A 25805-nucleotide genomic window follows, 5' to 3' on the forward strand; every position below is an offset into this window, starting at 1 on the left:
TTACTGCTGTGTAACACTTTGCGTCTCTCTCCCTTACCTTGGGGGAGAGGAGAGCCAGGGTAAATCAGTAGTTCTGATGGCAAAATGGAAGCAAACTAAAAGGATGAATCATTAAACATCTGTTCTTTTTTCCTTCTTAAGTTTTTTTTTTTTTTTTAATAGATCCAACTGTGTTATCAACCTTGTTCCTGATAAACAACAAGTCCTCCAGGAGGTCTATCGAGTGCTGAAGGTGAGGGAGGGTGGAGACAATGGTCTTTAAACCCCAGAGACAGACTCCTGTTCTCCACTGGAACTAAGGATTCAAACACTTGATTAATCTACCAAATGAAGCAAAGCAGGAGCCAGGTTGGTCACGGTGGAGGATCAGGAGTTCAAGGGCTCTGCCTCGGATCAGGAGTTCAAGGGCTCTGCCTCGTAGACAGTTCAATGTCAACCTCAAATGTATGAAATGCAAAAAAAAAAAAAAAAAAGTGCATTAAAAAGCAGACCAGGATGAGGCAACACCCCAGGATGCAGGTTATTGACTGTTAAAATAGTTTCTCTTTCTCTCTTTCTTTCTTTCTTTCTTTCTTTCTTTCTTTCTTTCTTTCTTTCTTTCTTTCTTTCTTTCTTCTTTCTTTCTTTCCTTCCTTCCTTCCTTCCTTCCTTCCTTCCCTCCCTCCCTCCCTCCCTCCCTCCCTCCCTCTTTCTTTCTTTCTTTCTTTCTTTCTTTCTTTCTTTCTTTCTTTCTTTCTTTCTTTCTTTCTTGTTGCTCTCGGTTATTGACTGACTCTCAGATAATGCCTACAAAACCACCAGAGTCTGCTGACTCCCCCTGAAAGATTTCTGTGGACTTACCTTGCCTAGAACAGACCTGCCTGTATCTCACCGATACTGTTTCTGATACCAAGACATCTTATCCTGGGAAATCTAAGATGGATTTTTTTATATGAACACTTTTTTAAAGGGGAAATTTCCAGAAAAATCATAGCCTCCTGCAGATAAAAGGATTTGTCTCTTTGTACTAGAAAAGAAAAAAAAAAGTATTCTGGGATTAGTAGGGCTGAAGGTCTAGTTCAGTGGTGGATATGTGATTACCGTACAGAAAGCTCAATCTCTAAAACTGTAAAAGGAAATGTCTGAGATGTTTGGCTATTATATAGCTCAGATAGAAGTATCTATAATGGTCGGGATGGAGCTCAGAGGTTAAGCGCACTGGCTGATCTCCCATAGCACCCAGGTTCAAATCCCGGCACTTTCAAGGTAGCTTAGAACCATCTGTAATTCTAGCTATGGGCTCCAATAGCCTCTTCTGGATCCCAAGGGCACCAAGGCTTAGACACACATGCAGGCAAACACTTGGGCACGTAAAATAATACAATCAAATGTAAAAGTATTGGTCTGTGTAAGAATAATCAACCTCATGTCATTGTTAGAGACCAGCTTATGACCTTCACAGAGATCAACTGACAGATGCTAAGCATCACTACCGAACGTAGACGTCCATGCTTTGGAAATTAGCTAAATAATACCTTAAATTCCTGTTGACTCCTTTGTTAAGGACACGGAAAAAGTTTAATGTGTAATAATATCACTGTACATCACTGTAATTTCCCTTCCTTCCTTCCTCCCTTCCTCCCTCCCTCCCTCCCTCCCTCCCTCCCTCCCTTCCTTCCTTCCTTCCTTCCTTCCTTCCTTCTGTTCATCTTTTCTTTTTTTCTTCCCCGCCCCCCCCCCCCCCCGCCCCAATAGGGTTTCTTTCTGTAGCCCTGGCTGTCCTGGAACTCACTTTGTAAACCAGGCTGGCCTCAAACTCACAGAGATCTGCCTGCCTCTGCCTCCTGGGATTAAAGGAGGTGCTACTACGGCGTAGCTTTATTACTATAATTTTCAAGGGATAAGACTATTAATTCTATGGGTGTCTGCTGTTAGTTGTCTGGACACCTAGGACTGTGTTCCTCTTGGATTAGCTAAAAATGTAGACAACTTGGGCAGTGTATTTAGGAGAGATGCTCACTTTTTCCCCTCCTGTGTTCTTGCTTATTTAAAACCTTTAAAATAAGATTTTCTTATTTTGTTTAATATGAATGTTTTGTATAAACGTTTTGTCTCTATGCACACATGTGTACCATATGGGTGTCTGGTGCCCACAGAGATCAGAACTGGACTCACAGGGTGTAGATGTTGGAGACTGAACTTGGTTCCTCTACGTCAGTGGATCTCACCGTGTGGGTCTCAGCCCCTCAGATATCCTGTTTATATTACAATTCATAACAGTAGCAAAATCACAGTTATGAAGTAGCAATGAAAGACTTTTGTGGTTGGGAGTCACAGCGTGAGGAACTGTTTAAAGGGTTGTAGCATTAACAAGGGTGGGGACCTTTGCTCTACATTCTTACAACATCTACGAGAACGGCAACTGCTCGTAATCTCTGAGCCATCTCATCTCTCCAGCCCAGTTTTTGCTTCTGAGTTTCATCGTGGCATGTGTATGGTGGTGGTGGTGGTGGTGTGTTAGTGTGTGTGCGCACACACACACACAGGCAAGCATACATGGAGACCTGTGTAGCCCTCAACTTTATTTATTTATTTTTTTTTTTTGAGATATGGTTCCTCACTGAACCTAGAACTCACCAAATTGGGTAGGAGTGCTGGCTGATCAGCCCCAGGGACTTACCTGCCAGTCCCGTCAGAGCTGGGCCTATGAAAGTAAACCATGCCTGGCTTTTGTGGATGCTGAAAACTGGAACTCAGCAGTTACTCATGTAGCCAGCACTTGACCCAGCTACCCACCCTCCTCCAGCCTCATTGCTGCCTTCCCATCGACGTAGACTGCACTTAGAGGCTATTGACCTCTCTTCATCCTCTCATGCCTCTCTGCTCTCCTCCAACTCCCTTCCTTCTGAAACTTAGGAAGCCCTTGTATGTTGAACAGGACACTGGAGAAATAAATACCCCTCTCTCTGTGTTTTGTTTCTAACGAAGGAAGCGCTGTTATTTGTTCAAAGGTCAGCTTGGCCAGTGTCAGCTCAAACACTGGGATTTTAAAACCCTTCTCCTACGCTCATCCACGTTGTTGTTGTTGTTGTTGTTATCTAGGACCAATATAATCTTTAACCTTGCTCAGATGTGCACTGCTCTCTTTCAGCACGGCGGGGAGCTCTATTTCAGTGACGTCTATGCCAGCCTTGAAGTGCCAGAAGACATCAAGTCGCACAAAGTTTTATGGGGTATGTGTTCTTGTTTTATTCCTGTCAGTTATTGTTGGCCAGTGTAGAGCTCCATCCTGCAAGTAAGGTGGGATGGAACACTGGACAGGAGAGCAAGTGATGTGAGGCCAGAAGGTTCTGTTCTTTTTCTGCCACTCAAGAGCAGTATGTGGGCTGGTGAGATGGCCCAGTGAGTAAAGGCATTTGTGGTCATTTAGGGCTTTACTGCTGTGAGCAGACACCATACCAAGGCAAGTCTTATAAAGGACAAAACCTAATTGGGGCTGGCTTACAGGTTCAGAGGTTCAGTCCATTATCATCAAGGCAGGAGCATGGCAGCATCCAGGCAGGCATGGCATAGGAGGAGCTGAGAGTTCTACATCTTCATCTGAAGCCTGCAAGTGGAAGACTGGCTTCCAGGCAGCTAGGGTGAGGGTCTTAAAGCCCATGCCCACAGTGACACACCTACTCCAACAAGGCCACACCTCCAAATAGTGCCACTCCCTGGGCCAAGCTTTATACAGACCATCACATGGTCCCAGGCTGGTAACCGAGTTTGATCTCCAGAACTCATGTAAAGGTGGGAGGAGAGGACAGATTCCATAGAACTGTTCTCTGACGTGCACTGTGGCACACGTGTCCACCTGTGTATACACACACACACACACACACACACACACTAAACTTTTTAAACAGTGATATGTATGATCTTAGGCAATTTAATTTATGTTATTGTTTTTTAAGCTATACAATGAAAATAATAGCACAGACTACCTTTAAAACTATTTTGAAGAATAAATGAGATAGAGTATCCCTTTATTGTCAATTAGGAGTTTCTAGAGGTTGAAGAGATGAATGCATGCTTGTGATTAGTCTGACTGTAAAATAAAACTTGACATTTAAGCTGTGAGTGGTGGTACATGCCTGTGATCTCGGCTCTCTGGGCATGGAAACAACAGGATCAGTGCTCATTTAAGGCTTGTGTGGGCTACACAATGATACATAGTCTCAACCCCCCCAAATATTATTATTATTAATAATTATTTTTTTTGTTTTTTTAAGACAGGGTTTCTCTGTGTAGCCCTGGCTGTCCTGGAACTCACTCTGTAGACCAGGCTGGCCTCAAAGTCAGAAATCTGCCTGCTTCTGCCTCCCAAGTGCTGGAATTAAAGGGGTGCACCAGCACTGCCTGGCCCAAAGCTTATTTTTAAAATAAGTTGTGTTAACCTTTTTATTATACAATAATAGAAATGGGTAGTGTTAAAAGCAGGAAAATAGGCCAAGTATGGTGACACATGCCTTTATTCCAGCATTTGGGAGGCAGAGGCAGGCAGAACTCTGTGAGTTCAAGGCTAGCTTGGTCTATGAAGCAAGTTGCCAGACTGCCTGGGCTATACAGGGAAACCTTGTCTCAAAACAACAACAAAACAAAACATCAGGAAAATAGGGCCCACGGGATGGCTCAGCAGGTAATTCATTTGCCTCACATGCCTGATGAGCTGAGTTCAACCCCCTCCCCTCCCACCTGAAACAGTAGCTTTGATTCACCAAATGTAGTTGCCATGTTGGAGGTTTACTGCAGAACAAGCTCTGATTCTTATTCAACTCCAGCTGATTGGTTCAGCTCAACTGTTCTGGCTCAAAACTCCTCTCCAAGCTGACTGATTCAGTCTGGCTTCTCTTGGCTTCTCACTGAATTGCTGTGCTTGGCCTCAAACGAACTCTGGCAATTTGTTCTAATCTTCTGGCTCCTTCTTCTTCTTCTTTTTTTAAAATGTTCTTTTTTTCCCAACTTTAATTTATTTATTTTTATTAGATATTTTCTTTATATACATTTCAAATGCTATCCTGAAAGTTCCCTATACCCTCCCTCCGCCCTGCTCCCCTACCCACCCACTCCCCCTTCTTGGCCCTGGCATTCCCCTGTACTGGGGCATATAAAGTTTGCAATACCAAGGGGCCTCTCTTTCCAGTGATGACTGACTAGGCCATCTTCTGCTACATATGCAACTAGAGATACGAGCTCTGGGGTTACTGGTTAGTTCATATTGTTGTTCCACTTATAGGGTTGCAGACCCCTTCAGCTCCTTGGGTACTTTCTCTAGCTTCTCCATTGGGGGCCCTGTGTTCCATCTTATAGATGACTGTGAGCATCTACTTCTGTATTTGCCAGGCACTATCATAGCCTCATAAGAGACAGCTATAACAGGGTCCCTTCAGCAAAATCTTTCTGGCATATGCAATAGTGCCTGGGTTTGGTGGCTGATTATGGGATGGATCCCCGGGTGGGGTAGTCTCTGGATAGTCCATCCTTTCGTCTTAGCTCCAAACTTTGTCTCTGCAACTCCTTTCATAGGTACTCCTTTTGTTCCCTATTCTAAGGAAGAATGAAGTATCCACCCATTGGTCTTTCCTTTTCTTGATTTTCTTGTGTTTTGCAAATTGTATCTTGGGTGTTCTATGTTTCTGGGCTAATATCCTCTTATCAATGAGTGTATATCTAATGGCTTCTTTTGTGATTGGGTTACCTCACTAAGGATGATATCCTTCAGATACATCCATTTGTCCAAGAATTTCATAAATTAATTGTTTTTAATAGCTGAGTAGTACTCCATTGTGTAAATGTACCACATTTTCTGTATCCATTCTTCTGTTCAGGGACATCTGGGTTCTTTCCAGCTTCTGGCTATTATAAATAAGGCTGCTATGAACATAGTGGAGCATGTGTTCTTATTACCAGTTGGAACTTCTTCTGGGTGTATGCCCAGGAGAGGTAATGCTGGATCTTCCAGTAGTATTATGTCCAATTTTCTAAGGAACCTCCAGACTGACTTCCAGAGTGGTTGTACAAGCTTGCAATACAACCAACAGTGGAGGAGTGTTCCTCTTTCTCCACATTCTCATTCTGGCTCCTTCTTATTCTCTGGCTTCAACTGCCTCTGCTGCATGGACTGAACAGACCTGAACTCAACTTCACTGCTCTGCCTCCTGCACTGTAAAACTGTTCCTGTAAAAATGCCTCTTCCCCTCTCTTTCCCCCGCCCTGCAGTCTCCTCTCTGTTCTGGTGAGAGTCGGGCGTATCCCATCTCTGACTCATTCTGCCAAATCTTTCTCTGACTCATCACTTTGCCCATCAATTAGATACCACTTTCAGACACGGCTGCTTCCTTCCTTCTACAAATTTTACCTTAAAGGTATGTACTAAGGACATGTCTGTATTCCAGCCAGAGAGATTAAAGGTGTGTGGCACCTCTGCATTCCAGCTGGATCACACAGACCTAGATCTTTGCATGTGATCCCTTGCCAGAGCAGAGAAGGGTAAAAGTGCTTGTTGCCAAGTCTGACAACCTGAGTTTGAGTAGAATGGGAAAACCAACTCCTGAAAGTTGTCATTTAGTCTCCACATATACACTGTATCATGCACAGTCTCACACACAGAAAACATATACACTGTATCATGCACAGTCTCACACACAGAAAACATATACACTGTATCATGCACAGTCTCACACCCAGAAAACATATACACTGTATCATGCACAGTCTCACACACAGAAAACATATACACTGTATCATGCACAGTCTCACACACAGAAAACATATACACTGTATCATGCACAGTCTCACACCCAGAAAACATATACACTGTATCATGCACAGTCTCACACACAGAAAACATATACACTGTATCATGCACAGTCTCACACACAGAAAACATATACACTGTATCATGCACAGTCTCACACCCAGAAAACATATACACTGTATCATGCACAGTCTCACACACAGAAAACATATACACTGTATCATGCACAGTCTCACACCCAGAAAACAAACAGGCAGATAAACAAGCAAGCAAGCAAGCAAGCAAGCAAGCAAGCAAGCTAGGTATCCTGGCACATACCTTTAATCCTAGCATTTGGGAGGCAGAGTCAGGCAGATCTCTGCGTTCAAGACCTGGTCTCCATTACAGTGGTTCTCAGCCTGTGGGTTGTGACTCCATTGGGGGTTGAATGACTCTTTCACAGGGGTCACCCAAGGCCATCGCAAAACACAGAGATTTACATTACAATTCATAACAGCAGCAAATCACAGTTATGAAGTAACGACAGAAATAATTGTATGGTTGGGGGTCACCACAAACATGCATGAGGAAACTGTATTAAAGGGTCCAAGCATTAGGAACGTTGGGAACTGCTGACATAGAAAGTTCCGGGCTAGCCGAGGATACATAGTTGAGAGCTTGTCTCTTAAAAAAAAAAAAAAAGGCAAGATAATGAATAAGTAAAATAATTAAAACAACATTTAAAAAAAACGTATTTCCTAAGTCCAAACAATTTATTTTATTTTATGGATATGAATATTTTGCCTCCATATAGATCTGTGTATGTGTGATGAATATTTTGCCTCCATATAGATCGGTGTATGTGTGCATGCCTGGTGCCTGTGGAGGCCATGTGAGGGTTTCTAATCACCTAGACCTGGAGTTATAGACAATTGTGAGTTGCTGTGTAGGTGTTCCACCATGGTCAGTCAGGTCCTACATCGTAATACTATGTCCTAGTTACATGTTCAGGCCAGGAGTGTCCTTAATTCTGCCTTGTATAGTGATTGCTCGGTGACTTTTTCTCTTTCAAGGGGAATGCCTGGGAGGCGCTCTGTACTGGAAGGATCTTGCCATCATTGCCCAAAAGATTGGGTTCTGCCCTCCACGTTTGGTCACTGCCGATATCATTACTGTTGAAAACAAGGAGCTCGAAGGGGTTCTTGGTAAGAAACAATGGCAGAGATGCTGTGACTGCACTGTGGATGGTTTCAACTGGGCGGTGAGTTTCATCTCGATTCTCACCGAGGGGAACTGCTCATTTCCAGGTGTCCATCTTGTCTCCTGAATAATTGCAGCCCCTTCAGTACCTAGAAACCAATCAGGAAATAGGCCGAAGTGCCCAGAAAGGGAATTAATGGCCCACAGTGAGGAAAATTACCTTTACAGTGTGCTCTGCGCTCGCTCTGTCGGATGCTGCTGGGTGCTGGAAGTGAACCCTGTGCCTGTCTGCTTTCAGGTGACTGTCGCTTTGTGTCTGCCACATTTCGCCTCTTCAAACTCCCTAAGACAGAGCCAGCCGAAAGATGCCGAGTTGTTTACAATGGAGGAATCAAGGGACATGAAAAGGAACTAATTTTCGATGCAAATTTCACATTCAAGGTAAAAAAAAAAAAAGCTGCCCACCCCCCCCCCCCCGCTCCCGGCTAACAGTATGGCTCAATGGTAGAGCACTTGCCAGTATGTTCGAGAGCCCCCACGTTCCATCTTCAGCTTTGGGGTACCAGCAGGGCTAGTATCCATGACTCTGGCAGCATTCTTTGTACTCTTGCTTTTGTGCCCACCTCTAGGCTCCAGAACCTTCCATGGATCTTGAATTTGACCTTGACTTGCTTCTCGCTATTCTAATGTTTGGTTTGTGTATTCCTTGTTTCATTTTACTTAGAGTAGAATAGTAAACCTTTTTTATACCTTCTTCTCTTGACCAGTGATTCAAAGGCTTAGAAATGAGCACACCCTTTTAATTAGTTTGAAATATTTTAGGTTTAACAAGTGCTTCAAGTTTGGAGTTCCTAGTAAGAGCAAACTGTCTAAATGAATACCACCCAGTGGTGAACCCTGTAAGATGCTTCAGCAGTGGTAAGAAGGTCAGAGACACAGTGTTCTGTATTCCCAGAGCTTCGGTCAGCTGTCTGGGTTCTCTTTTCTTCCACAAGGGCTTTGTTGAATGTCGGTTATCTGAGATTCACAGTCCTTGCCTACCCTGACCCTGGAAGGCCACCCTTCAGGATTCTGCATGGCTGCCTGACCCCCGGGGTCACTTACTTAAGTCGCTGAGTCCAGGCTTCTTGGGTGCTAGCGACTGGACATATAGTCAATCCTTCAGAAAACTTACTAGGCTCCCAAAAAGTCTCCTGGGGAGAGCCTTCCTGTGTCCCAATTGTCTTTGGGCTTCTTTCCCCCTTTGGGCTGTCTTTGGCTCTTGTCCAGTCTCCTTGACCCTTCCTCTCCTTTCTTTCAACTCTCCAATGTTCTGAAATGTCTTGGGCCATCAGCTGAATTTCCTTCAGTCTTCATCATAATCCAGTTTACAGACAGCGGCAGTTGTCTAGGAGTCTGCATGCTTGGGTTTGCAGCAGCCCTGGGGGACATGATTCAGATTCCCTCAAATCACATTACGCTGTGGAGTGGTCACATAACTTTTTTTTTTTTTATTAGTTACAAAGTGAAGACATTTATAAATCGAAGTATTTGCCAAAAGCATTGTGGGAGCCACAGATGGACAAGTTATCGCAAAATGGGGGATACTCTGCTATAGGTTTCTGAGGCTATCTGATGACGTTCTTGTCTTTTGGATTGGTGAAGCCGATGGTCTGTCTGCCAAGAATACTTTGTTAAAGTTCCGTAGTCCCAGGATGTGAGGTCAGACACAGGGTGGGCAGTAGATGTCAATCAAGGGGGCTAAAAATAGGCTGAGATGATCTTGCTCTGGTCTGCAGCACGTTAGCTCTCCACAGTCTTGGGGTTCAGTGGTTTGGCCTTGCAGACTCTGAGCATAGGTCCACAGATGCAGGTCTGCTCCATAAACCCCTCCTTCAAACCTTCCTCCTTTCTTCTTGGTTCCTCACAGTTCCCCCTGTTGGCCAAGCATCACATTTCTTGACACAAGGTCATCACTCTGCAGACCAGGCTGGCCTCAAACTCGCAGAGACCCACCTGCCTCTGCCTCCATGATAGAATCAAGGGCATGCGCCACGATGCTCAGCTAATATCGATAACCTCACGTGGAATGGCTAGCTTTAATTTTTAAAGGAAATTTTGATCTTTAATATCTAGGTTATTATGAATGACTCTTATGTCTACATGTTGACTTGATTTATTATTTGGGTATTATACCAAATTTTAGTTTGGAGAAGTAAATGAACAATTACATTATAGAACAAAAAACTGGATAATAATATAGTATTTTAAATTTTTAAAAATTGCCTCTTCTGTGTTGCAAATATTAATGACATTGATAGAAACGAGCAGTCAAACCTGTTAGCAATCAGTATTTTTAGGCTCTGAAGGCTAAGCCAGATCTTACTTTGTAAAATGTTAGTTGGTAGGAAGAGAAACAGGACCTAACAGGAGTCACAGTGATAATTTCCTTTTGTGTAATAAAATATGAATATTATTTAATTAATATTTTAAAAAACCCTGGCTAACTTATTTATTTATTTATTGTGATATGTAAGTACACTGTAGCTGTCTTCAGACACCCCAGAAGAGGGTGTCAGACCTCATTACAAATGATTGTGAGCCACCATGTGCTTGCTGGGATTTGAACTCAGGACCTTCAGAAGAGCAGTCAGTGCTCTTAACCACCGAGCCATCTCACCAGCCCCCTGGCTAACTTTACTATAGCGTAACTTAAATACTCATGAAACATTGGCTCTTGGGGCTGGAGAGCTCAGTTGTTGAGATTGTTTTTGCTCTTCCAGAGGACTTATGGGCTCAGGTCTCAGAAGCCACATGGCAAGTACCAACTCTCTATAAAGCAGTTCCACAGGAGCGGATGATCTGTTCTGGCCTCCGTGTCTCATAAATAAAATAAAAAGCTTAAAGCCAACGCAAAACAAAGAAACAACAAATGAAAGATCATGGCTGAGTTATTATCTCCATTCCTGCCTAAGCTCCGAGTCGCCTTTACACTGGGCAGCTCTCACAGACTGTGGGTCTCTCACTGTCCAGGCTCTACCCTAAGACAGGCCAGACCTTTTTTGATATGTAGTCTTTTGTTCTCTCGGGGGAGGAGTAGGTAAGGCCAGGGGATGCTGGGTGGACATAGAGGATTGACAATTGATTCCTTAGGATTTTTCTATAGGAAGATATTTTATTTTATGTTTATGAGTATTTTGCCTTCATTCATATGTGTGCCCCAAATATGTTCCTGGTGCCTGCAGAGACAAGAAGGCATTTGATCCATGGAACTGGAGTTTTACACAATTCTGAGCCACCTTATGGGGCTGGGAACCAAGCTGGGGTCATTTGGAAGAACAGTGTGTTCTCCTAGCAACTGAGCCATCTCTTCAGTCCCCACCTTTAGTTTTGCTATAACCTCTAAAAAAATTAAATTACTTTACCATTTATTTTCAACGTTTTCTTTTAACTTAGATGTAGTCTTAGAGGTTTTACAAGGTTTTTAAAAAAGATTTATTTATTTATTTATTTATGTAAGTACACTGTCACTGTCTTCAGACACACCAGAAGAGGGCACCAGATTTCATTTCAGATGGTTGTGAGCCACCATGTAGTTGCTGGGATTAGAACTCAGGACCTCTGGAAGAGCAGTCAGTGCTCTTAACCGCTGACCCATCTCTCCAGCCCCAAGTTTTTTATTATATTTTAGTAATTATAAGATCTTGTAAGTTTTATAAATTACCAATTTTATTATTTATTTTTTTAAAGAAAGATGATTTAAAATGCCAGTGTAAGCAGGCTTCTATTTGTGTGGAACATGCTGTAATCCCAGTCCTTGGGAGGCTGAGGCAGGACGATCTTTGTACGCTGGAGAATATCACAAAAAAGTTCTCAGAAAACAAACAGAAAAAGTTGTATTACCAACTTCACGTTAGTGTGAAAAATAAGCCAACTGTGGAGGTTTGTTTAGAGAGTCTGGAGGGATGGCTCAGTGGTTAAAAGCATCTGTCTCCGCTGCAGGGGATCTAAGTTTGGGTCCCAGCACCACGCAGTGTCTTACAGCTACCCTTAAGCCCTGTTCTGCAGGCTCTTGCAATTTAATTAACATACTGAAATTAACTAGCAGGATTACCAACTAATGTGTACCTCTAAACAGTTCCCTTAAAAAAAAAAAATGCCCGCCAGGTGTAGGTGTGGTGGCGCACGCCTTTAATCACAGCACTCGGGAGGCAGAGGCAGGTGAGTTTTTGAGTTCGAGGCCAGCCTGGTCTACAGAGTGAGTTCCAGGATCAGCCAGGGCTACACAGAGAAACCCTGTCTCAAAAAACCAAAAAAGAAAAAAAGAAAAGAAAGGAAAAGAAAAAAAAAATGCCCAACAAATTATTAGACCAAACCATGGCCAGAAACCAAATGCCTTCAGGGATCTAAAGCAAATAAAACAAACTGAAAGGCCAGGAACCTGGCACACGTGCACACACACACACACACACACACACACACAAACACACACACACGATCTTATACACTCGCACCCCTGGGTATCAAAGGGGACCCTAAGAATCGGCTCAGAATAAACAGAGTGATGACCATGCAAGAGGGGAGACCCCGGCCTAGCAGGACTCCTCAGCGCCCTCCAGAGGAGGCAGTTCTACCGTGTGTCCTTTTTAGCGCTGGGACTATGGTCCGTAGGCTCCACCACTGCCCAGCTCAGGATATTTTCTCTCTAATAAGACTGAAGAGCTGGACTGGCAAGATGGCTCCGCAGGCCAGGGTGCTAGCCTGTGAAAACCTGGCAACCTGAGTTTGAGTCGCAGAACTCATGGAGGAGAGAACTCACACCTCAAGATTATACAAGCCCCCTCCCCTGAAACAGAACAAAAAGGGCCAAGATGGTGCCGTTTGATGCTCATCTTTTGCTGCCCCTTAGGAAGGCGAAGCTGTTGCAGTGGATGAGGAGACGGCAGCTGTCCTGAAGAACTCACGTTTTGCTCCGGATTTTCTCTTCACACCTGTTGACGCCTCGCTGCCAGCTCCCCAGGGCCGTTCTGAGTTAGAGACAAAGGTTTGTTTGACTTTTGTTTCCTACTTCAATCAAGTCCCTTGAAACAAACTATAGGCCCCTCCAAGACAACAACTTTCTTCGCAGTTGGCCACTGCAACCCACTTTTAGACTATTTGTACGGATAAATGATTTGATTTTGTTTTTGTAAATTCCTTTTATTTTAAAGATTTAGTTTTGTTTTATGTGTATGGGCGTTTTGCCCAAACGTGTGTCTGTGTACTGACTGCAGTGCCCACGGAAGCCAGAATCCCCTAGAACCGAACTTTTAGATGGTTGGTAGCTGCCGTGAGGGTGCTGGGAATCAAATCCCGGAAGGGCAGCCGGTGCTCTTAACCACTAAGCCACCTCTCAAACCCCTAAATTCTTTTTCCCCCTAATTCCTAACAACATGTCAGTAATGACCTTTGAGTTTTTTGGAATTCTGTGAATTAACTGAAGGAAATCGATAGGCCTTCTACCACTCACTCTGTGTGTGTATATATATATATATATGTGTGTGTGTGTGTGTGTGTGTGTGTGTATATGTATGTGTGTGTGTGTGTATGTATTAGCTTTATAGTCTCTTCTCATATGTACTTTTGCCTGAATTATATCCTGCCTCATCATGTGATGATATATATATATATATATATACATATATATATATATATATGTATATATATATATATATATATATATATATATCATCTTTAACTTTCTTGGTTAACTACCTGTCTCTTTGATCAAGTTTTCAAAACAGGGGTTGGGGATTTATCTCAGGGGTAAAGTGTTTGCCTAGCAAGTGCAAGGCCCTGGGTTCCATCCTCACCTCCAGGGGTGGGAGTGGGAGTGGGGGACAAGAAAAGGGGGAGTATCAAAAGCAAGCTTTTAAAAGGGTCCCAGATACAATACAGGTTAAGAGTTGCCACAAAAAAAAGCCTTACATGTTGGACTCAATACCACACACCCCTAATTCTAGTGACTAAGCTTGAGGGGAGCAGTACACGAATCCAAGACCAATGTGGGCAATAAAGCAAGGCCTTGTCTCAAAACAAATCCCCAGGTGAGCATTTGAAAGCACCGGTTTCCTTTTAGAAAGCACCAAAGCTAAGATAAAATTAATATGCTTCTTATTAATTTAGCCAGTTAAAAATGTAAAAAGATTTTTTTAAAATTATTATTGTATTTCTATGAGTGTTTGGTGTACCCGTATGTCTACACCACATTTGTGCTCGGTCCCTTCAGAGGCTAGAAGAGAGCATCCAATTGCCCTGGGACTGGATGAGTTAAGAGCTGCCATGTGGGGCCTTGAACCTGTGTCCTCTGGAAGAAACAGCTGTCGCTGAGTCATCATTTGTTTTATGTGTTTGTTTATTTAGTGTGTGTGCTCGCGCGCACACACATGTGCGCACATAGAGGTTAGAGAACAGCTTGTGGAAGTTGGTTCTGTCTTTCCATCATATGGTGTTTAGGGATTAAACTTGGGTCATCAACTTTGACAGCACGCACCTTTGCCTGCTGAGCCATGTGTCAGCTCCACATTTTAAACATTTAGAAATGTATAACTCAGTGGCATTTGGTTTAATTAATATTTTTAAACTCCTGGATGACTTTACTATAAGATAGTTTAAATACTCAAGAAATGTTGGGGCTGGAGAGATGGCTCAGTGGTTAAGAGCACTGGCTGCTCTTCCAGAGGTCCTGAGTTCCATTCCCAGCAACCACATAGTGGCTCACAACCATCTGTCATGGGATCCGATGCCCTCTTCTGGTGCATCTGAAGACAGCTACAGTGTACTCATATACACAAAATAAATACATAATTAAAAAAAAAAAAGAAATGTTGACTCTTGGGATGGAGAGATAGCTCAGGTGTTCAGTTTGCTCTTCCAGAGGACTTACGAGCTCAGTTCTCAGAACCCACATGGCAAGTACCAACTCTATTAATCCAGTTTCTGGGGCGCTGAGGATGTATTCTGGCCTTCGTGTCTGAGGCAAAACACCCAGACACATAAAATAAGAAGAAATAAAGCTTTAAAACAAGCAAAACAAAGCAACAACTAATTTTAGCATAAAAGACCAGGGCTGGAGCTGATTTATTCTCTCCGTTCCTGCCTAAGCTCCGAGTCGCCTTTACACTGGGCAGCTCTCACAGACTGTGGGTCTCTCACTGTCCAGGCTCTACCCTAAGACAGGCCAGACCTTTTTTTTGATATGTAGTCTTTTTTTCTCTCGGGGGAGGAGTAGGTAAGGCCAGGGGACAGCAGATGGGAACAGAGGGTTGATAATTGACTCCTCAGGTTGCCATGGAGACTGACCCCTCCTACCCACTAAGCAGCTCTTTCCCCAATTCTCCTGACTGGCTCTTAGCAGTGTCTGGTGATTTTGACTCCAGGGTTCTGTCTTTTTTGGACATTTCTCATGAGTGGATCCACGTGTACTTGACCTTTTGTGTCTGACCTTTCACCCGTGTTTCCAGCGCTTCTTCACTGAGCATGCTCCACTGTCTCACTCCTCTGGGAGCAGAGATGGAATACCTTGGTTCATCTGTCCTTCATTTGATGACTGCTGTCCTGCAGTAGATTATTAACAGTGCTATTAGGAACACGGATATGTAAATACTTGTGTGGCTTTCTGCTTTCAAAGATTTTGCATCTGTACTGAACAATGGATTTTTTTTTCTTTTTGTATTTCTAACTTTTGGTGGCTTTTGGCGTTATTTGCTTTTGAGACAAGGGTCTCACTGCATAGCCCTGGCCAGCCTGGAACTCAGTATATAGACCAGGTTGGCCTTGAACTCACAGAGATCCAAGTGTCCTGTCCTGGGATTAAAAGGCATAGGGCATCATTTTCGGTCATGTCGCTAGCTTGTAATGGACCACCCTGTCATCCACAGTAGGTGCGCTACTTTGTATCCCTAGTAGTGTCACCAGAACACAGTAGTCCTGTTGCCGGTCACCACACATGCCAAGAGCAGGGACAGAATGGAATCTCTAAGCTGTGCTTACACAGGAAGCAGGTGATCCGAGATGGCGGTGGACCAATCCTCTAAAACCCGCCTTCCCTTATCTACAGCCTTCAGGCTTTAGCAGATCGGGGGGTGGGGTGGTGGGGGGGGACAAAGGCCATCAGTTCCCAGTGCATTCTTGCCCTCTTGTCAGGTGGCCAGCCTTGTCCCTGGGATCTATGATGTCACTGCCGCTGTCCTTATCTCTTACCCTCTTCCCTTGTTCTCTGAACATCTGGACCAAGTCTAGCCAGTGACTCCCTTTATCATCCTGATCTCCTCCAGGGCCATCTGGCCAAGGGAGGTAACTTGAACAAACAAGCCAGTAACGCTGTGGAGATGCTAAGCTAGCAAGAACATGTCCATGAAGGCTTGCTTTCATTATACGAGGTAAAAATGTGCCCTCGGAATGTAGATTATGACAGACGACAGCGTTGTCATCTGTCACTCCTGTGAGTGATGACTCCTGTAAATCTGTCCTGATGAGCAATAGCTTCCTGCTGCTGTGCAGCCAGCAGTGAGCACGACTTCTCCTCCATATGGGGGTGTTCCAGAGTAAAGCTGTGCACACCAGTGCACACCCTGTGCACCAGCAGGCAGTGTGCTAAGAACGATTTCCAATAAAGGAAAACTAGGAGGACTTCTCTGAGGCTAGAAGGTTCAGGAGCCAGGATGCCAGAAAGATAGAAACTGAAGAAACCAGCCTCCACTTCATCACCTCAGAGATGATTTAGTTAGGTCTGTTTTATTAGGTTTTTTTTTATCATTAGCTTGTTTTTAATTTTATTCTATGCATATGAGTGTTTTGCCTGTATGGATGTATGTATGCCACATATGTGCCTGGTGCCTGCGGAGGTCAGAGGAAGGCATCTGGTCCTCTGGAATAGAGTCACAGATGGTTGTGAGCCACCCACCCTACATGAGCCTCGATGGGGAAGTTGTAGGGTTTTGATCTGCATCTCTTTCCGTCTACCACTGTAGATGTGTGACACACACCCCTGAAGATGTGTGACACACACCCCTGAAGATGTGTGACACACACCCCTGTAGATGTGTGACACACACCCCTGTAGATGTGTGACACACACCCTTTTTTTTTTTCTTTTGAGACAGAGTTTACGTTGCCCAGATTGGAATAAACTGATCATCCATCCTGTCTCTACCTCCCACATTCAGGATTACAGACATAGACCACCACTGCTGGCTTCAGATGGTTAGGGGGAGGAGGGAGCCTCCAAGGGCTAACAGAAAAGAAGCCCAAGAAGCAGCCATGTGGTCTGGTCCATGTCCATACATGTACACACATGGTTGCTCAGTAGCTCCTATCCCATGGTGTGCAGACTGACCGCATCTCTCCGGCAGCCTCCTGCTTCCTCCCTTCTCAGTCTAGCCCACTGCACAGTAATTTAAAGCAGCCAATAAAAAGTGTGTGTAGCCATATAGGGGAGACAAGCTAGAACTGTATAAAAGCCCCAGCCACAAAATGTTTGGGGACTCTGGTATTTGGGATATGATTCTGTAGAAGTCCAAGGGCACGAGGAACCATTTTCTGATAGAAGCAGCTTAGGAGTCCCGTTTTTTTATACTACAGAGTCTGCAACATTTCATTCCAAATATCAACTAGTCACAGTTTTTATTTCATTTAATAAATAGCCATCATTTCTCCAGCAGTGTGAAATGCTACCTTGTATCATATTCTAATTTTTTTAGGCAACGGTATTTTATTTCATCTGTATTTATTTTATGTGTACAGGTTGAGGTCAAAGAACAATTTGTAGGCATTAGCTCACTCACCCTTTTCAGGATTTTTCTTTTTGTTTTTTGTTTCTTTTTTCGGGACAGGGTTTCTATGTATAGGCCTGGCTGATCTGAAACTTGTTTTATAGACCAGGCTGCCCTCAAATCTGCCTGCCTCTGCCTCCTGAGTGCGGGACTAAAGGCACGAGCCACTGCCACCCAGCCTTCTTTTCAGGATTTTATAATTGTTCTCCCAGGTGCCCTTTACCCTGGTCTCAGAAACGATCTTTTTCTAAAAGTTTTCACTTTTTTGTTGTTTGTACCTAATTGTAGTTTATACAGTGGGCATACATGGATAGACTGGTAAGCCTTGTAGAATTTCCCCCTCACAGACTTTAAGAGAGTCAAATTTATTCGAGACCTGTTTGAGACCACCCAGTCCTCAGGTGTGAGCACTTCTTTGAAGTGCTGAGGGAGACACAGCCAGATCCAGGTCTGCACACAGTACAGCCGGACTTACTGACAGCTACGTAGTGCTAGGCCGCAGCAGTACTGGTCAGAAAGAGGAGCCGGTTTGTGGAGCAGGCCGTAAGGGACTTTATTCTAGCTGGAGTGTGTCTGTTTATCTCAGGGATTTATCTGGCTGCTGCTGCGTTCCTGAGACTGACTCTGCAGTGCTGTGCTCAGTACTGCTCTAAGGGCCCTTACCTGGTATCATTTGTCAGAAAAACGGCAGGAAATGCAGATGCTTAGGGGTACTTTGGGGATGACAACCATGATAGTTACAGCTGAAGATGGCTGCAGCCATAACATGATCAATGTTTTTGAGTCGGGTCTCACTGTAGGCCAGGCTGTCTTAGAACGCACTATGTACACCTAGCTGTTCTTGAACTCACTCTGCCCCCAGCACTGGGATTAGAATGTGCTAACCCAGTTTCTCTGAGACCAATTCTTTTATTTATTTATTTTTTTTTCTTTAGAGAAAGAGAGGGGACCGGGGAACAAGCCATCGTAACCACACTGGGAATGAATAGTCTTTTTTCCTAAAACCAGCATTTTTTACGATTCTTCCTCTCTTATGTGCCTGCCTCGGCCACAGCACACCGTGATCCTGCAAAGAGTCGTAGCACTGTGCTGGCAGCATACTAAGAGGCCATTTGCTCAACTTGTAAAGAAAGTCCACAGCAACAGTAGAAGCGCCGTATGAGGAGAGGCAGGACAACTGTGCAGACAGTAACAATCGGGCTTTCCGATTCATGTAGGTTTGCTAAGAGCCCCACTTCCAGGACACACACACACACACAGTCACACACACAGTCACACATCAACTTCACATGTACCCCAAGCCAGCTAAAAACCAACTATAACTTCAATTTTTAAAAAATTTTTATTTTTAGCGATGGTTTTAAATGCTTTAACCTCTCTTTTAGTCCACCACCCATTAGAGGTAGTGGGAAAGCAAGGATATGGGGAAGTGGCCATGTTTAGAAAGGTTTTTTTGGAGCAATTTTCATCTGTGTTGTCTGGAAATCAGCAGTTTAGTTTATAGGTTAGTAGTGGCAGCTAGAGCTACTGGTAACTATTTTATGGATATACTAGTAGTCTAGCTTGGTAGCCACAGTGGTGACATGACCTAGTAGAGAAAGTCAGGCCTCAGCCTTAGCACAAGTCAGCAGGAGAGACGTCTGGAGTTTTTTGTTGTGTCTCTCTTTTGGAAGATCAGCGAAGATGCAAGACTCACAGGCATGTCGTAGTTAGCTCTATAAGCAAAAGCCAGGCTCAGCCTTTGTCACTGTCCGTTGAGTCCTGTTTACCCTGCAAACATCACATGTCTTCTATGTGTCTCATCTCAGCACGTGTGTCTGTGTCAGTTGACATCATCTGTCAGTCAGCCCGAGTCCTCCGAAGCAGCAAGAAACTGTAGTGCACCATCGGAAGGTTTTTTTGTGTGTTTTTCTCTAGGGAGCCCCAACAAATGTAGCTCGACGGCACAATGCAAGGCGGGCCATTAGGCGTGTGTTGTTAGCAAAGAATCCTTTACCATGTCTTTTTATGCATTTGCTCTAGCAGAGCATCTTCTCTCTTGCATCTGTTTTAGTGATTTTATTTATTTATTATTATAAGTAAGTGCACTATAACTGTCTTCAGACACACCAGAAGAGGGTGTCAGACTCCATTCTGGGTGGTTGTGAGCCACCATGTGGTTGCTGGGATTTGAACTCAGGACCTTCGGAAGAGCCGTCAGTGCTCTTACCCGCTGAGCCATCTCACCTGCCCCCCTGGATTTTTTTTTTTTTAATGAGTTTACCTTCGTCTTTTGCCTGTTTCTACTTTAGGAAAACACTTCTTTATATGTTTGCCCCAGCAAAACAGCATCTAACTGATTTTCTAAAGAACACTTAAGTTTTTATTTTACATCTCCCTTTCTGTTTAAGAATTGTCTTTTTCTCTAAGATTAGCAATCTATATATAATAGAAATAATTATAAGAAGCATCATATTTTTAATAAATGGATTAGCAATCTATATATAATAGAAATAATTATAAGAACCATCATATTTTTAATAAATGGCTTATGTACAGTATAGTCAAGTAGTAGTCTAACAAAATAACTTAAATTTCTATCAATATACAACAGTTAAAGAAAAAAAAGCTTAAATTTTATCAATGTATAATAAAGAAAAAGACTTGAATTTTTATTAATATAGAATAATTAAGCAAAAATTAAATCTTTATTAATTTATAGTAATTAAACAAAAACCTTAAATTTTTATTAGTATAGAATAATTAAACAAAAAACCTTGCATTTCTGTCAATACAGAATATAATAATTAAACAAACAGCTGACATCCCTAGATGATAACAATCATAGCACATCGAACGACCAGCGACCAGCTGTGACAGAGGAAGGCACAGAGATAGGAAGTCTCATAAGGAATGTTGGGTAGGGGCTGGAGAGATGGCTCAGCGGTTAAGAGCACTGACTGCTCTTCCGAAGGTCCTGAGTTCAAATCCCAGCAACCATGTGGTGGCTCACAACCATCCGTAATGAGATCTGGCGCCCTCTTCTGGAGTGTCGAAGACAGCTTCAATGTACTTAAAGCATACAATAAATAAATAAATCTTAAAAAAAAAAAAGGAATGCTGGGTAAAGATTGGTTTTAGGGAAAAGACCATTGTGATGAGTGGAAACCTTAATGGAATTTCCTAATAAATACTGGCTACACTCCATGGTCTCATGGGATTACTATGGACCAAGTTGGAAGAGCAGGAGACACCTCATACTGTAGGGAGAAGTAGCCAGTTGACCAGGTGGCACAGGCCACTGGAAACTTCCTCGTTGTCCCCTATCTCTGCGTTTACTTACTATTTATTTTGAATTATTTTTCATTTTTCTTTTTGAAACAGAGGCTTGCCGTGTAGCCCAGTCTAGTCTTGCCATTCTCTGAGATGACAGGCCTGAGTTCTTGGATTTAGTGCATACCGCGAATGAATAGCAGGACAGCTGGTCTTTGTATTAACTCTGTAGAATCTCTGTGCACAGCCTGGGCATGAATGGTCTCTGGGACAGGACTCTGAGTCCTCTAGAAGTCACAAGGATCAGACATGGCAGCCAGAGATATTCATGTTCTCCAGAGACTTCAGCCTAGCCAGCCGAGGTGAGCCTCATTAGTTAACGAGTCGTTCTTTCTTTCTGCACCAAGCCTGCTGCCTCTGGGTTCCGTGGCAGAGGAGAGTGCCACGAGGTGTCTGGGTGCCACCCCTAACAGCATGGCCTGGGGAGCTGAGCTCTGGGTCCTGCCAGTCTGACACAGTTCTTAAGGCCATGCCGATCTCCCTCAGAGGAAGGAGGACTTGGTGAAGCCAGTAGGTGCTCACCTCGCTTACCACTGTGCCATCCACCATGTATGCTCTCTGTGCCCAGTCATCGGTGCTCTTGATGGGCCTCACATGCTAGCAGACATACCACCTGGAATTTTGTCCATCAGCCGCCCTGGTTTCCTCCTGTCTGAGAAGCCACGTGGTGCCTGTGGTAGGTTGGGCTGCAGCGCAGGCACTTCAGTTTCACAGTGACCTAACTGCATGCCCCACAGTTTCCAGTGTACGTTAAACCTCACCCCACACTATACCCTGGGGAGGGGAGGCAGCTCTGTAAGTAGCTAGGCTCCATCCTTCCCACTGCCTGGAAATAGTGAGGGGGTCTGCCCTCTGATGGCTTTCTAGTAGGGCACTTTGCAGGGTGCCCAGCGAGGATTCTGTCTACTCTGCACTTATGTGCAGTGACATTATACATGATGTGATACTGATGTCTAAAGAAGTCTATCCAGTTTCAGCTCCCTCCAGAGCTTAGGACAGATATATCTTGTTCTTGCCAGAGAGAGCTCAGCTCATGCCATCTGTTGTACGGGTAAAGTCTAGTTGCTTTAGCAAGCCTGGTAGAGGGGTGCCTAGTCTCTGCACCTTGACTGTCCCTGCGCATGTCCCTATGTCGATCACCATGTGGGAGGCTTGTGTCTCATTTCCTACTCTGCCTGGAAACGGATGGGTCCTATCTGATCTGGCCACTCCTAGGAACCTCATGGGTAGCCTGGAGCCTTGGATCTTGCTGGAGTTGATGACCTGTCTCCTCTGTCAGAGGAGACAGCACCTTCGTTGTCCTGGCGTCTGAGGCTACAACCTTCCTCTTTTCCAGGGTTATTATTACGAGAATGGGAGCAGATAATATCAGTTTGGAATGGGGCCTGAAGTCACTGCTCTGTGACAGGTAGAGACTGAACAGGTATTCCTGAGAAAGAATTAAGTGGAGGCAAAGTGGACAGTCTCATGAGTCTAGTGTCACAGGATTGCTGAGGACAGAGAGAGCGCAGAGCGGAGGGAAGGTGTGCCTTTTCTCCTGATCCCTGGGTAATGTAGGCACCTCAGCGTAGATACTAGGTCTTACCGCATTTAGCGCCCTACAAGCCACAGTCATTCTCCAGGTTCTGTGTGCCGCGTTGGAGGCAGTGTGGTTCCAGCCTCCTCTGGCTCCTTCGTTGACTCTCTGCTCTCAGCATGGCAGCTTTGTCTTCTACTGTTCTCCATCTAGGGGCAGAAGGGCGAACAGGGTCCCGTTTGCTTCCTCTCATTACCACCTTAGCTACCTGAATCTTGATTCCAAACTCCCCCCAAACCCCCAGGAGCCTTTCCTAATAAAATAACCACCCCTTACTACCCTGCAGGATCGGGGAGCTTCCCAGAAGCGAGTACATTTCTGACTACATTACCCTATCAGCTTCAGAAGGTCCCAAACCCTAGAGAACAGTCTGGGTTGCCTTAGAGACGTATCTTTGAGAACTAATTAAGCGGTCAGCTCTGTGTGAGGGTCAGTCGCCCTCTACAATCCTTGCTTCGAGGCATCTCCAGCCCCACCCTTAGTCCCAGGGAGTTGGTAGATCCATCTTGTTTTGCCAATACTACTAAATCATTGAACTTCCAGCCTTCCTGGGAAATTCCCTTCCTCTTCTTCGGGCTCAAAGTCCTTCTCAAAGCCTTGCAAGACTCCAGCAGCTTGTGTCCGTCTCTTCCACAGAGCTTTCTTGTTATCTTAGCCGGACTTCCATTTCTTATCTCTTGTCACTTTGATTTGCCCTGCTTCCCTATCAGACATGGTGACAAAACTCCCCCTGTCCAAGCTATCTTCAGTCTGTCCCAAGCTGGCAACAATAGCCTGACCCATATCAGAAACATCCTGTCAAAGAGGAGAACAAGAACCAGACTGTTCTCAAGGGTTGTGGTTTTTGACAGCTTGTTTTCTGTTCTGGTCCCTGAGACACTGAGTGTAGGGTGGTTTGTGGCTGCTCAGCTCCCGCAGCATCCTGGGCTTCGTCCCTGCTTTTCTGGATGCTTTTGTCCTAGCAGGCTCCCTCCCCCACTCCCCGCCCCCAAATTCAGAATTTGGCCATGTCTCTCCTGTGCCCATGGTGATCCAGTCTGTAGTACAGCGATTTCTTTGGTTGTGGAGGGCACAATACAGGCGCCAGATGAGTTGGCACGATTCCTCATTTTCTTTTTTATTCTTTTTCTTTTTTAAAGATTTATTTATTTATTTATTATATGTAAGTACACTGTAGCTGTCTTCAGATGCACCAGAAGAGGGCATCAGATCTCATTACGGGTGGTTGTGAGCCACCATGTGGTTGCCTGGATTTGAACTTCAGACCTTCAGAAGAGCAGTAGGGTGCTCTTACCGACTGAGTCATCTCACCAGCCCCTTCTTTTTTTAAAAAATTAGATATTTTCTTCATTTACATTTCAAATGCTATCCCAAAAGTCCCCTATACCCTCCCCCCACCCTGCTCTCCTACCCACTCACTTCTACTTCTTGGCCCTGGTGTTCCCCTGTATGGGGCATATAAAGTTTGCTAGACCAAGGGGCCTCTCTTCCTAATGATGGCCGACTAGGCCATCTTCTGCTACATATGCAGCTAGAGATACAAGCTCTGGGGGTACTGGTTAGTTCATATTGTTGTTTCACCTATAGGGTTGCAGACCCCTTCAGCTCTTGGGTACTTTCTCTAGCTCCTACATTGGGAGCCCTGTGTTCCATCCTATAAATGACTGTGAGCATCCACTTCTGTATTTGCCAGGCACTGGCAAAGCCTCACAGGAGACAGCTGTATCAGGGTCCCTTCAGCAAAATCTTTCTGGCATATGCAATAGTGTCTGGGTTTGGTGGCTGATTATGGGATGGACCCTTGGGTGGGGCAGTCTCTGGATGGTCCATCCTTTCGTCATAGCTCCAAACCTTGTCTCTGCAACTCCTTCCATGGATATTCCCTATTCTAGGGAGGAATGAAGTATCCACGCGTTGGTCTTCCTTCTTGATTTTCTTGTGTTTTGGAAGTTGTATCTTGGGTATTCTAGGTTTCTGGGCTACTATCCACTTATCAGTGAGTGCATATCAAGTGACTTCTTTTGTGATTGGGTCACCTCACTGAGGATCATGTATACAATGGATGTATCCTCCAGATACATCCATTTGCCCAAGATTCCTCATTTTCTTAGCGTTATTTCCCACCAGAGAAATGCCAATCCCTCTGTGTTTCAGGCTCTCAGTTATCAGGTATCGTGGCAGTGCCTGAAGGATCCATGGATTTTACAGCCATAAACAGTATCAAGGGAGCGGACAGCTCTCCTGAACTGGCACACACTGTGCCTTTCCCCTGGATGCTTGGCTCCTATAAGGTCAAGGGAAAAGCAAGGCTCATAGGCCAAGAGTCCCCAGCCTCCACCAGCAGCCTCTGTACCTCCTTCATGCCTGTCTTCCCAGTGTTCTAACTTTCTGCATCCCACTCTAACTGTGAGATAACACCTGGGAACCCTTCCTATACTGCTCTTTGCCTCCAACCCACCCCAGCAACAATAAGGTTAGAGACTGAGAGAGAGGTAGAGACACACTATCTCATCTCCATCAAGTCATAGTTCTTGGAGTTTTGTCTGCAGCCAGCTAGGCACCAGGAGGAAACAGCTGTGTGACCTAGAAACACAGCCTCGAGTTTTCGAGGTTATGGAAGGGTTTGGTGATAACCCCTGGCGTGCAGAGAGAACGGGTGATTGTATGCGTTTGTCCTCCGTCAGCTGCCACCGTGGAGGGTGGATACTGCCAATTTGCTGCAAATTGGTTTATGAATGGCTTGAGACCTTCATCTCCCCCTCCCTTTTTCCTCTTCCTCTGTTTTCTTTTCTCCTCCTCCTCCCTTTCCCCCTCATTTCTGGGAACTGAACTCATGATGTTGTGCGTACAAGGTAAGCACACTCCTGTTGAGCTATCCCCTAGCCCTCTTTATCTTGGATTGAATCCGGACAAGCCAATTTTTGCTACAGCAGAAGTTGCATTATTGCTAGTTATGAGGCATGCACCTGGAGAGAGATGGGGGCAGGAGGATCAGGAGTCCAAGGCCATTCTCAGCTACATGTTCAAGGCCAGCCTGGAGTACAGAAGACTCTGTATCAAATCAAGTCGGTCAGCAAGTTACATTGCTAAAACATGGCCTTATCAGAAGTGATGCAAATGGGGCATGCAGGGATGTCTTGCTGCAACCAATAGTAATGGTGGCAATGAC

At 44.5% G+C, this 25805-nt stretch overlaps 1 protein-coding gene across 5 annotated transcripts in view; it reads left to right on the top strand.

The window, feature by feature from the left end:
- Positions 1-25805, top strand: part of As3mt (arsenite methyltransferase) — a 33943-nt gene that overhangs the window by 4902 nt on the left and 3236 nt on the right. For 3 of the 5 annotated variants that reach the window (XR_003952795.1, XM_006527235.2, NM_020577.3), the window contains exons 6-10: positions 163-232; positions 3131-3212; positions 7831-7962; positions 8256-8398; positions 12846-12980. Coding sequence is in view for 4 of the 5 variants with exons in the window: in XM_006527235.2 (XP_006527298.1) it covers positions 163-232; positions 3131-3212; positions 7831-7962; positions 8256-8398; positions 12846-12980 (562 nt within the window). In the remaining variant the exon portion in view is untranslated. Of the gene's footprint in view, positions 1-162; positions 349-3130; positions 3213-7830; positions 7963-8255; positions 8399-12845; positions 12981-25805 lie in introns of all 5 variants that reach the window. The other 2 variants (XM_030251005.1, XM_011247302.3) reach the window with 1 other exon arrangement.

This window comes from Mus musculus, chromosome 19 (genome assembly GCF_000001635.26).
Source record: "Mus musculus strain C57BL/6J chromosome 19, GRCm38.p6 C57BL/6J".
In the NCBI taxonomy this organism is placed as follows: domain Eukaryota; kingdom Metazoa; phylum Chordata; class Mammalia; order Rodentia; family Muridae; genus Mus; species Mus musculus.